This window comes from Rhinolophus hipposideros (assembly GCF_964194185.1).
Source record: "Rhinolophus hipposideros genome assembly, chromosome: 12".
NCBI lineage: Eukaryota > Metazoa > Chordata > Mammalia > Chiroptera > Rhinolophidae > Rhinolophus > Rhinolophus hipposideros.
The window spans coordinates 61,911,960-61,925,103 of NC_138058.1; the positions used below are offsets into that span (position 1 = coordinate 61,911,960).

General features: G+C 53.1%; 1 protein-coding gene across 1 annotated transcript; it reads right to left on the reverse strand.

Annotated features, from left to right (window-relative positions):
* Positions 1-167: 167 nt before the first annotated feature.
* MFSD2B (MFSD2 lysolipid transporter B, sphingolipid) lies at positions 168-12,771 on the reverse strand. Its single transcript, XM_081069470.1, has 14 exons — positions 12,520-12,771; positions 8,869-8,994; positions 7,607-7,731; positions 6,905-7,028; positions 6,500-6,578; positions 6,284-6,414; positions 4,670-4,760; positions 4,437-4,558; positions 3,930-4,013; positions 3,546-3,626; positions 3,223-3,332; positions 2,707-2,850; positions 2,106-2,291; positions 168-995 (listed from the first exon to the last, which is right to left on the reverse strand). The coding sequence occupies exons 1-14, from the start codon at positions 12,604-12,606 to the stop codon at positions 971-973; spliced, it is 1,515 nt and encodes a 504-aa protein (XP_080925596.1). The 5' UTR covers positions 12,607-12,771; the 3' UTR covers positions 168-970.
* Positions 12,772-13,144: the final 373 nt, after the last annotated feature.

Below are 13,144 nucleotides of genomic sequence, written 5' to 3' on the forward strand. Positions count from 1 at the left end.
TAATTTTTGTTCTAAAAGACACAGAGTTGATTGTCCGGCTGGGTCTTATTTTCGGGGAAACACGGTAGCCAGGGTCAGAAACATCAGGCTACTTCCCCTCCCCTCCTCAGGAAGGGCTTCCCAGGAGGTGGGAGGAGAGGGCCCGCCAGTCACATTTTACAGACTCAGTAGAAGACAAACCCTTTAATTTGTTTTTGAAAAAATAAGTCTCAGTGGATCTTTCTTCCCCAAAGGCATGACCTCTAGAAAACTGGTTCCTATGCTTTTACAAGATAAAATTTCAGAAAAATAGTTCCACACAAATAAGTATTGTTCATGAAAATGATTGCTGTTCAGTGGCTTGTGTCCAGTTCTAGAAGCAGAGTGTCGCCAACCTCTCTGAACAAAGGGAAAAGCTTGAGAAACACCTCTCATGCCCTGCTCAGTCTTCTCAACCCCATTGGTGTCCCCATTCGCTCCCTCTGGGGTCTGCTGGCCTCACTGCATCTGTCTGTCTCTCCTAACTGGACGTCACCAGCATGTCCACCTGTCCGCCCTCTGCCCATTCATGAGGTGTCTGTCAGCCTGTCTTTCAGATGTCCACTGGAGCGTCAGGAGGAACAAGAGGTCTGTATGTCTGTCCTGTCAGGGCAGCAGGTTATTGGTGCTCCCGAGGGGAATCCGCATGCCAGTCCGGTTAGGGCTTTCTCCTTCCAGGAATAGCTGCTCTTGGGATGCTTTCCAGGTCAAAGTTTGCCTGGAGCTGGTAGCCGGCCACAGGCCTCTCTCAGGTGCTCTGTGGTCAACAGGCAAGAAATGACGGGGAGCCAAGGCCAGTCCCTTCTGGAGAGACCACTGAAGACTCCACATCCCCGGGGAAAGGTCATGTGTAAGCTGCGAGGTGGGAGTGTTAAACAGCTGAGAAGGAAGTGGGGCTTGGAGACCAGAAGATGCTGGCTCCTGCTTTTCCAATTCACAGGAGGCTCAAACTTCAAGCTAGGCTGTAGCTGGTCCTCCTGTGAGAAGGGAAAGAAGCCAGAGAAGAATGAGGGTGGGGTGGGCTCTCTGTCCTGCCACACACCGCTGTGGGAGTGTCAGTGGCCGTTCGTGTCTTCCTAGGAAATCCTCCCTCTCCAAGGCTTGTTTCCCCATCCACAAGTCCTTCCCTGAGTGTAACGCATGACGTCAGTATTACTTGGCTAGAGTCTGAGACCAGCCACACTGAGCAGGGAGGGACCGATAATAATGCCACTTCTTCCTCCCCTGTGTGTACATGTGCTCACGTTTGTAAGTGTGCGAGCATCTGCAAAAACATGGACATGTGCTCGTAAAAGTCCGCTGGACCAGACTTGATACTGCAGCACCTGCTTGGCCTCAGGCTCTGTGCTGGGCTCTTGGGACATAGAAGTGAATAAACACAGCCCCAGCCTTCAAGGTCCCCACAGTCTACTGGGAAAGCCAGACGGTGAGCAGATCGTCCCCTGCAGTGGGATTGGTGCTCTGGAAGGGAGAAGGACAAGGCTCAGCACAGCCTGTGCGGGGACAAGTGGAAGATGAGCCTCAGGTTTCAACTCCCAGGCTGGAGGATGGTGCCATTTACTGGGACGGGGCCACAGAGGAGAAACTGATTGGGGAAGAAGGTGAATTCAGTTTGGGGCTCGTTCAGACTGCCTGCCATGCTTGTGGGCTATCAGGCGGAGATGTCCAAACGAGAGCCAGACATGTAGGTAGAGCTGAACTTGAAGTCCGGGGGCTGGGGGCTGGCGGGGGGCCGCTATAGGAGTCGCCAAGCACAAGTGTTCCGGGTCAAGCAAGGAGGTGAGTTCCTGGGATTATGGAGAGCAAGCAGAAGGAACGGTGAACAGGGAGCCCTCCCATACCACCACCCAACAGACAATGGAAGAAAGGAGACTGAGCAGGGGTGACCAGAGTAGCAGAAGAAAATCCAGAAGCAGACGGCATCACTGAAGCTAAGGAAAGAGTCTCCAAAGGGAGGACTGTTCAGTGGTGGAATTACTACCGCAGGGAGACCTGCAGACTGGTTGGTCCTACACCAGCACACACCTGTGTGCCCCCCTGGCACTTGGTAGCCCTGCTGTGTGTACCTGTGTGCATGGGGTGCTCACCTCCGAAGGCTCAGCTGGCGGGTGTCCTGGCTTGGCGGGAGGTGTCCTGGCTTGGGAGCAGGGCCAATCAGGAGGATGCAAAGACCAGTGAGGAGCATGCAGGTGGGCACGGCACCGATGAGGACCTTAAGGGTCACCACCACCCGCTCTGCCTGCTTGCAGGCTCCTGCTTCATACCCTGCAAACCTGGAGAAGGTGCCCCATGCATCCAGCTCAGATCCTCCTGAGCCCGGCTTCCTGGGGGAGGGTCCCAGGTCCCTCAGCTCCACACTATCCTGAAACTTGGATTCATTTCTTGGCCAGATCTCCCTAACTGTGGTGAAAGGGAGTGTTGAGGGAATAGGCGGTCAGGGAGGAGTTCTGAGAGAACTGAGAATGTGGGGAACTGAGGCTTCAGAGGGCTATGGCCCCCAAGAAAGACCCCTCTCAGTCACGTTCACAGAAAAACCTGGGGCAAGTGGTTCCCCCACACTCTCCAAAGAGCAGAGCTTGTCCCAGATTTGTGAGTGGCCCCCGGCTGGCTGGGGTGGGAAACTCTGCCCTTTTCTTCCCACCCCACTAGTCTTTTGTGCATCTGGTGCAGCCCAACTCTGGGACTCACTCCAGACTGAGTGTGGAGATGCCCAGGGCGCTTGCGCCTGAAAGCTTGGTGAAGAAGACGTAGGATGAGTAGAAGATGGTCTCCAAGCCTGGGCCGTGCTGGTGCTGCAGCTGGAAGTCATCCACCACATCTGGAAGCATGGACCTGGGGAGAGGGCTGCAGTTACCCCTTTCGTTCCCTTGATAGGCACCAGCCTTCAAGCTCTCTGGGGATGGAAACCAAGTCAGACTCATCCTGGGACTGGCTGCCTAGGGCCGGGACTGGCCCACAGAGAGCCAGGCCATAAGTGTGCTTACATCCCACCCCCGCCCCAGCTGCCCACCATTCCTGCCATCTGGTGCTCTTTTAGGAGGGCTCCCAGATGGAGCTGATGGCCTCCATCTCCTGCAAGTGGGAGAGTGGCTCCCCAGCACGGGCTGGGTCCAAGGGGCCTGGGACAGCAGGTTGACATAAAGGACGGCAGACCCATGAGGAGGGACGTGAAGCTCCCATATTCCCTCCCCTCACCCAGCCTACCAGGGTAGCAGCAAGGACACAGCAATGCTCACGCCAGATACAAAGGACACGACATATGCCACAGGGGCTGTGGGCACAGCAGCCAACAGGATTGCAAAAGGCACCATCACCTGGGGAGACAGACACACTAGCTGCTCCCCGCACCTGCCCTCCCTCCTTGCTCTTTCATGTGCACACTCACCGGTCCTTACTAACACACCAAGCCTGGTCCTATGCTGGGCACTGAAGACACAAGTGAATACAGATCCACCCTGCTGGCCCCCAGGAGGCTCAGACTCCAAGGTCACCGCCCCAGCCCAGGCCTGGCTTCCTGCCTCACTCACACAGATCCCGAAGGCTGACCTCCTCTTCCCAAATCGCTGCAGAAACCACTCCCACAGCGGGGTGCTCAGCACAGCAGAGACCTGTGAGCAGAAAGAACCTTCACACCCGGCCGTGCTGCCAGCTCCTCCGCCCAGGTTCTCAAAGCCCTTTTAGGTGGGACTCCCCCCCGCACAGCCTTGCCTCCTGCTTGGGACCAGTGGCTCTGAACTTTCTCACCCTGGCCCCACTTCCACTCTCTGCTGGAATGCAGGTGACTGAGACCACAGCCAAGTCCAGAATGTTGACCACCAGGACTCTGGCCACACGTGTCATGTCAAGGACCACACATGTCCCCAGCTCAGGCTTCCAAGTGACCTTGGCTCTGCCACCCCAGATCCCCTCACCAGGACGGTTAGCACCAGGCTCTGGACATGGTCGTGTAGCCGGGAGGCGTGTGTACAAAACAAGACCAGGTAGCTCTGCTCCACCTGAAGAGGTTGACAGGAAGCGGGTGTGTACAGGGAATGGCAGGAACTCAGAAGTCAAAGGCAAGGTCTAGGTCTCAAGTCTGGCCTCCCCTTTGGGAACTTGAACTCTGGTTGCTGCCGCCATCACGCAGTCTGCACCCCTGCAAAGGACGCCTATCCTTGACACAGGTATAAAGACCATTCCTCCCCTTGGGCAGCTAAGAATGGGTGGACTTCACCATCCCAGACAATGTTTTCTTAGTGTCTGGGCTCTGACCCTCCCCAAACCACAAGCCCTAGCTAGGTCTCTCTCTTCCCAGCACCAGCCTCTCCAGGCCACATGCCAGCCGCTGGTCTCTCCCCATTGAAACTCGAGTCTAACTGTGCTGTGGTGGGGGTGAGAGACTGAACTGAACCAACAGGGATGGGCCTGGCCAGAAGCACCTGAACGGCTGCTGAGACGAACAGGAAGGAGATCACCAGCTTCAGATAGGGTGGATGCCGGACAGTGAGGCCCAACCCAGCCAGGAAGCCCAGGCTCTGGCTGGAGGCTGGGGCAGAGGGTTCTGCAACACAGGAAGGTGACATCTCGGCTTGGCTGAATTTCAGACCAAAACTCCTACCCAAGAGGAGCCTGGCCCCCCCTTCTGCTTCCCACACTGCCTGCACCCCTGTACCTGGTTGCTCCTTCACCCCCAGGTGGAGCACGCCACTGCACACAGGGTAAGTCAGAGCAACCACAGCGGCTGCAATGTAGTAGAGACGAGTCTGTGGGACAGGACAGAATGGGGGTGGGGGTGATGTCTCCCACCCGTGCAGGTATGGACAGGAGCACCTCTCAGTGGAGCAGATGGACCCTCAGCCAAAGCCCCAGGGAGCTGGGGGTCCCTCCTCCCAATTAGCCCAGCAGGAGAGGTAGAGCGAAGAGGGGGCCCAGGGTGGTCCTTCTGCTGACCCCGTGCCTTCTGCATGCACCCATGCTACCAGGGGTCTGAGCGCACACGCATGCTTTCATTTTCTAAAACAAACATTCATTGTTGCTGCTTTCTGTATGCTAGACGCTGAGGACGTAAGTGAACTCTGTACATCCGCAATAAGGAGCTTGGGGTGTGGGAGGAAGGCAGCTCCATGAGCAGAGAGTTACAACACAGTCTGATTCATGTGACCCACATAAATGTCAGAAACAGAGACATGCTCTCTGTCATTCAGGGGAAGGTACATGTATATAAAGTACATATAAAGACGTGTGGGAGGCACTGTCACCCAGATCTGGATAAAGGAGGAGAGAGGGAGATGGGCAGGCTCCACAGGTGTGGGTCCAGCACAGGTGTACAGGGCCCCAGGCTCAGAAGGGCTGCTTGGAGGGTAGTGCTGTCGCTGTCTTGAAGTTCTTACGATTTTTGCTATGAATTTGTGTCTTATAAGTGAAGTCGATGCGATAAAAGAGCTGGAGCTACCGAGAGGTGCCTGAACACTACGGGGCCTCAGGGGTGGGTCCTCAGCCTTCTGCTCCCCCTTCTGGGCACCCCGTACCTCACACCCCAGCTGGTCTCCCCCTCCCCAAGTCAAGGCCATGCCACCGTCCATTCCTCCCTCCCCCAGACAGTGAAGGGAATGGGCTTGTAGAGGCATGAGCCAGGATGTGGCAGCGTGTGCAGAAGATTTGGGCCTAAAACATGGACGGGCTTTGGTAATAGGTTGGATGGAGTGGAGAGTTGAGAGAAAGGGAGGAATCAAAGATTACTCCCAGGGCTCTGGGGGATAGTAGTGTCGTTTGCTTAAGGGGAAAAGAGAAGATGAACTTGATGCGTGCCCCAATCGCTGAAGAGGGACCTGCTTTGAGAGGAGAGGAAGCCGCCCAGCTGAGGGGTTTCCCTTCTGCTTTCACACTGTGGGTCAGGGCTGGATGGGAGGGGTTATAGGAGGAGCTTTACCCAGAGCTCGGCAAGGACACCAAACCTGCCCGCTGCACCGCCCCGGCCCCTGCACGTGGTTCTTCCCCACCCCCGTCCCTGCTCTGGGGTCCGCCGCCTCCCCTCCCCTCGGGGTGGCCTGCGGAGCCGTCGTGCGTTTGTGTTTAGAAGGCACCGGGCCGAGAAGCGGGTCTAGCGGGAATTCACTGGTTCCCGGGCTCGGCTACAGGAGAAGGGAAGGAATGAGGCGCGGTGTGCAGAGCTGAGCCCCAAACGACCAGCGAAAGTCCTGGGGAAGAAGCGACTCTAGAGGAAAGAGGCGACCCCGTAGAGGGGTCCTGCGTGGGAGGGGCGGGCACGCGCCGCGTGGGTACTCACCGCGTCGGGGGAGATCGCCCCCGGCCCCAGGAGCGCGGCGTCCTCGCACCTGTTCCGCGCGTGGGCGCCCGACACGATGAGTCCGTGGACCGCAGCTCCCATCAGCGTGCCCGCCATCTCCATGGTCATCCCTGGGACAGAGCGAGGGCTCAAGGTGACCGAGCTGGCGGGGCCCAGGACAGCGCCATCCCCCACCCTCCCGACGCCGGTGCTCACGGTACGCGGTGGCCGAGTCCCGCTCCCTCGGGCTGGGGGTCAGGAGCATGGTGAGCGCCGTGTAGGGCACCTGGAAGAACTGGGATGGCCGGCAGAGTTGAGAGGGCCCCCTTCCGTCCAGCTCGCCAACCGGGCGCCCTGTTGCAGCCCAATCCCCGTGCCAGGCTGGCATATCCCCACTAATCCCCTCAAGCCGGGAGTCAGAGGCTGAGAGCAGGAGGTGGCGCCCAGCCCAGAGCTCAGTGGTTGGGGAGCTAATGGTAGATTGCAAGTCCTGGTGAGAAGGTGGGGGCAGTGGGACGCTCCTGGACACCCACCCCTGTCACACACACACTTCCGAGTGGCCACTGGCCAGCAATGAGGTTCCTGTGGTCTAGGCCCAGGAAGGGGGGGCCACCTGCTCACCGTTGACAGGGCCTGGAATAGGCAGTAGAAGGTCATGTACCAAATGCCTCGCAGGCTGGTGAAGGGGGGCAGGAACCACAGGAAGAAGTAGGCCAAGGCGATGAAGGGCGTGCAGCCCAGCACCCTGTGGGAGCACAGTAGAGGTAGGGTGCCTGCAGCACCAGGCTGGGGGACACGAAGGCGGGGCCTGGAGCAACCTCACCCCTCTGGGCATAAGCCCTCTGCCCCTGAAAAGGCCCTGGGTTGGGGCTGGCGGGGTGGGAGCCGTGGAGTGGGAGAAGTGGCTAATGGTACATGGAGGTAGCTGGGCGTGGGGCTGGGACTCTAGGATAATTGGGGGCTTGGTGGTTCCATGCCGTGTATCAAGAACCCTGGAGCACAAGAGGCCTACCTACTCTGAGACCTGCCATGGCCTCCAGCCCACCCTCCAGGTCAGGTCTGGGAGGCTTCAAGAGCCGTCTGGTGAAGGGAAGTCCCCAGGAATGTCTGAACTCCTGCATAGCGCAGTCTGGTCCCGTCACCTACTTTCCAGTCCCATCACCTTCTGTCCAATTTTGCCCTCACAGTCTGGTCCCGTCACCTACTGTCCAATTTTGCCCTCTAACCATCCACAGGGTTTTCCACTAAGAAGCAGGACTGTGACAAACATAGTGACCGCAGGCTCGAGGTGGGGGCCAGATCCAAAGGACTTGGGCTGCTCACCAGGGCATGAGTCGTCCAGACCCTGTCCTCCTGCTTCTGTTGATGAAGAACCCAGCCACAGGGTCAGCAGCTGCCCCAGACACCTTCCCTCCAAACAGGACAAGTGACACCTGGGCAGCAGGGATCTGAAATGGACAGGGCAGGCAAAGCCAAGGCCTGGCAGAGTCAGAGAGCGTACCCAGGCCTGCCCACCCCCCAGGAGGGAGATCTGGGGACCTGGCTGGGGCTAGAGCTCTAGTGTAAAGGTCTATTCAGCCTCCTTCCCAGGACACTAATCCAGAAGGTTCTCAGGGCAGCTGTACTAGTGAAGAAAGGGGAGGCGGTTGTAGTTGACAGTCGCACACGGGCACACTCATGCCCAGTCACTTCTGGAGAAGACACGAGAGACCCTCATCTGAGGTGGCTCAGTGCAAGAAGTGTGCACCTAGGCTGACAGGCAGAGGTAGACTTTTTGTTTCATAATGAAAATGTTTTATTGATTTTTCTGATTATATAAAGAATACCACTCGTTGTGAAAACATTCAAACAGTATAGAAAAACACTGAGCAGAGCTCATCTGAAATCCCACCACCCTGAGACAATTGCCAGAGGCATTTTGATGATCATTCTTTCATGCTTTTATATACATACACTTGCAATTTATAACTGTATATAAGTGCAACCATATCGGTGTCATTTTAAGAAATCATGAATACTTTATTAAAAATTCTTTTCTCGCTTACTCTGTATCCTCCACCATTCCATTGTATAGCCAACATTAACAGCCTGGTGTAATTTTCTGTACATTTTCTCCAGGCTCATTTTGAAACATGTACTGACACACATGCACATACATATATGGGGCATGTGTTTGTTTTGCTAAAATGGGGTAATTTTATATACTCTTCTCTAAAACTAACTTGTCTCACTTGATAGTGCTTCATAGCATTTCCTGGAAATCTCATTTCATAGCATTTCATAGAAATCCCTCCAAGTCAACTGGTATATAGATCTAACCCATTCTTTTGAATGGCTACATAATAGTCCATTATATGGGTATAGTAAAAGTTATTATCCAACTGCTTCTATATTGTTGGGCATTCACATTGTTTCTCATTTTCCACTACAAACAGCCTGCAACAAACATCCTTGGGGAGGTTAGCCTCAATAGCATTTTTTTTTGGGTCAGACTTAGGTCAAAAGTGCTACCTGCCTAGGATGGTGGGGATGGAAGGACCAGACACCCAGGAGGATGGAAATAGGGAGCTGCTGCCCATACTCACCTGTGCCACATCTAGCAAGAAGAGCTGCAGGTAAAAGGCTGTGGCGCTGGAGGCCACCTGGTTGGGGACCCCACCAATGCCATAGCACACCTTCGTACAGAATGAGAGGCGACCAGCTCTGCTGTCCTGGGGGAGACACAGGAGCTAAGCCCCCAGCCCCACAGACACACAACAGCTCCCCACACTTCCCTGACTTCCATAAGCATCCGGGGTCCCTATGTCTGGAGGGCTTTTCCAGCAACCTCTCAGTCCTAATTTGTCCCAAGTCAGCTTAAAGGGAAGTGAGACAGAAAAAAAAAAATCCTAAACTATGACCTCTAAACGTTTCCAGGGGGAAGTTCTTCCTTATATTTCCCCCTCAGTGATTTCTGCTGTAGTCTGTTTTATTTGCTGAGTCAGCAAGCCAGAGTGAACTGGGCGTCAGGAGACCCCAACTTTGCCACCATCTTCCTGTGTGACCTTGAATAAACCACTTTCTAGCTCCATGCCTCATCTGTCAAATGGAATAGTCCTGCCAACGTAACAGGGTTGGGTTTTTTTTGTGTTGTTTTGATGAGTCAATGGCTCCAGGGACTTTTGCAGCCAGTTGTTGAACGACTAACAGCCTAAAGTCAGCCATGGTGAGAGTATTTACACCATAGAAAGCAGCAAACATTACAAATCAGAGCTTTTTTATTTTTTTCTGGAAAGACTGTTTACCAGCCCACCGCTGAAATGTTTATGATCCCAAATGTGTGTGTGTGTGTATATCTATCTATATCTATCTATATCTATCTATCTATCTATCTATCTATCTATCTATCTATCTATCTATCATCTATCTATCTATATATGTATATCAAGCGCTAAGATATCCAATGGACTCCAGACTCAAATATTCGACTGCCTACTCTCATCCCTACATGGTTGACTAACAGACATTTTAGCCCAGCATGGTCAAACACACAGCTTCTGATTTTTATCCCGTTGTTTCAACCAACTCCTAACCCTGTTGTCCCCATTGCATGAAATGATTCCAATGTCCACTCAGCAGCTCAGCCCACAAACCCAGGAGTCATCCTTGATTCCTCTTTCCCAGTTCCCCTGTCTAACCCATCAATGAGAGCCTCTTAAGTGGCTCCCCTGCTTCTGTTCTTGGTCCCTACTATCGACTCTCCAGCCAAAGTGACCTTTTCATGACATAGAATCTTGTCTCCTCTCTGCTTAAAACCCTTCAACAGTTTGCCATTATCATTTGAATAAAACACCAAGTCCTCATCATATAGTCTACAAGCGCCCTCCATTCCCTTTCCCACTTCACTTCAAATAGCTCTCCTCAGCCATGGGAGTCTCCTTCCTATTCCTCAAAATGACAATGCTCCTTGATGCCTCAGGGTCGTTGCACTTCCTATTCCTTCTGTCTGGAAGGCTCTTCCTTCAGGTCCTTGCAGAGCTGACTCCTTGTCATTCAAGTCTAAGCCACAATGTCACCTCAGCGAGGCCTTCCCTGGCCACTCAAATCTCTGTTTCAATTGTACTTACTATCTGATATACTCTTATTTATTTCTTGCCTCTCTTCATCAGAATATAAGTTTTCTGAGAGCATGACCTATTATTTTTGTTTACCAGTGTGTTCCCAATACCTAGAACAATGCTTGGCATATAGTACCATGTTTCCCCAAAAATAAGACCAACTGGACAATCAGCTCTAATGCGTCCTTTGGAGCAAAAATTAATATAAGACCTGATCTTATTTTACTATAATATGAGACCGGGTATAATATAATATAATAAATATAATATAATATATGTAATATAATATAATAGTATAATATATAATACCGGGTCTTATATTAATTTTTGCTCCAAAAGACACATTAGAACTGATTGTCCAGCTAGGTCTTTTTTTCGGGGAAACATGGTAGATGCTCTGTATATGTTTCTTGAAGGAATAATGCCATGAAGAAACTGTGTAAAGTTAGATTTCTTTGAAAGATGCTGGGAATCCTTCCTTCTCATTTTTGCTTGGGAATGGAGAGGAAGTGGAGAGACTATGGCTTCACCCATTTTGGTATCTTGCAGGACACCCAGATGGGCTCTTTTGAAGGGAAGGTCTTCCTAGATAAGGGTTTATCATATCCTTTGCACACTCTTCCTAACCACAGAAGAAAACCACATGTAAGGCAGGATGTGGTGTCCTCTTCAGACATTTGTGTGAACATTATTTCACTTCTAGAAAACTTTAACAATAGACAGAATCCACCATGATAGCCCTCCCCACCCCACCCCATAATGGGATTCTTGTTTCCCCCTAAATACCGGGGATGCCAAAAAAAAATGTATGCACATGACTAGTATTCATCTTTTCGTTATCGATATATATTGAGTATTACAATTTTTAATACAGTTTTTTTCATTTCTTAAAATGTGTATACATTTTTTTGGTACCCTCTTTGGTATGCCTAGCAAGTTTCTGGCACATAGAAGGCACTTAAAAGATAGCAAAAGAAATTCCAGCTGAAACTGGATATATGATACAATCTTGGAATCTTGACAGTTTTTTATGTACTTAAATCATAAGCCCTCGACAGTTGACTGAGCACAAGTTTTAGAGTTAGACACACCTGGATTCAGAGTCTGCATCTTCCATTTCTAGCTGTGTGACCCAGGGTAAGTTACTTAACCTGGCTGGGTTTCAGTTTTCTCACATGTTAAATGGAGATGATACAATCTTATAGAGTTGTTATGAGAATTAAATAACACTTAATAGGCAATGCTGGTTTTCCCTCTTGCCATTAATCTCACCCTGAATTTCTAAATTTCACAGGGAAATAAGAGTCCCCAGAGAGACTCCTTATCAAACTTTCTTGGGAGCCACTATCCTTTGCTCTGAGGTGCCTGAGAGGAAGCATAGGGAATTGAGGGGGTGGTGAAGTGAAGCCACGGTGAATGCATTCACCTGGAGGGGAGAATGGATTTTGCATTCAGCAGGCAGCTCAGAGGTGCTAACTCCCCTCCACTACTCCCACCCTTGTGGCATGAGCCCCAGCCCCATCTCCCCTGGGTTCCCACCTGCCCTATCTACCCCCACTCTGGGGCCTGGTTGCCGGGAAGTGCAACTCTGGGGTAGTCTCCCAAAGGAGAGCCTGGTGCCTGGACAAGGCCAGGTTGGAGAGGGTGTTTAGGCCCACACCACCGGCCTGGGATTTGGGGGAGAGAGGCTGTCTCCTCCGGCACAAGGGCACGTCCTGCCTGCCCAGGGTTCAGGAGATCTCTGGGAAGACCTGGAGAGATTGGACAAGAGCTCTAGGTTGGGAATCAAGACCAGAGACTGGTCCTGCTTCTCACTAGTTGAACGAATTCAGCAAGTTACTCATTTGTCTAGGACTTAGTTTCCCATCCTGTTCTCTTTGGGGCTCCCGAATTATCCTCAGCCTCTGGGCTCCCAACTGTCTGACTCCACTAGGGGCAGTTCAGAAGCCGAAGGGCTGGGGGGGGACCACCCCCACCCCGCAGTGCTGCCCCTGGCTGGCTAAACGGCTGCGATCAGACACCCTCCAGGTCTCTGGGGCAAGCCCTGGTGCCAGACCCCAGCGCCAGACCCCAGCCACCCCCGTCCTGGCCGCCCGGTTTCCAACCCCAGGCCCTCCTCTCGCCCCTCGCTCTGCTCACCGAGCCAGGCTCCGGGGCGCGCGCTGCCGGCTGGGGTGGCAGCGGCTCAACTGCACGGGTCGGGGTCCCTCCAGGGGACGCAGCCATGGCGCACAGCTGCTCTGCCTGTGGCCGTGACCCGCGGGTGTTATCGTCCGCGGGGAGGGCGGCTCCCCGGCTGAGTGGGCGCGGCGAGGGGCGGACCCGCGTGGGGCGCCCCCGGCCACCCGCGACACGCGGGAAATCGGGAAGCGGCGAAGTGCACGGTTTCGTTTCCCCAAAGGGAAAAATACCTAAAGCCCACATTCTCTGGGGAAAAGGGCAGGTAAGTCCCTGGGGACCGCGTTCCTTGCGGAGGGTCCGCGAGGGAATGAGAACCAGACGCGGTTCGCGCTAAGTCGTCCCGCTAAATCCTTACGGGTCAAAGTCAGCAAGTAAATTTATTTGAAAAACGAAGCAATAGAATTGACGTTTGGATTAAGATTATGGCTGGATAGGCTTCTAAACTGCTGAATTTGATATCGGATGCCTGATACACACATTTTCCTGTCTCACACACAGATGGGTATTGCCCTGTAACTTAGTTTTGCCTGGTGAATGAAAGTAGAGTGCTGTATGCGACTTCCCAGAAAGGTCCTTAAAAGGG

Coding starts and splice junctions, on each gene's coding strand:
- MFSD2B (XM_081069470.1), bottom strand. CDS start 12,606: ATGGCTGCGTCCCCTGGAGGGACCCCGACCCGTGCAGTTGAGCCGCTG. Junction 4,559..4,669: donor GGGGGTGAAGGAGCAACCAG/GTACAGGGGTGC, acceptor CCTGTGTTGCAG/AACCCTCTGCCCCAGCCTCC. Junction 996..2,105: donor CGCCAGCTGAGCCTTCGGAG/GTGAGCACCCCA, acceptor CCCTTCTCACAG/GAGGACCAGCTACAGCCTAG.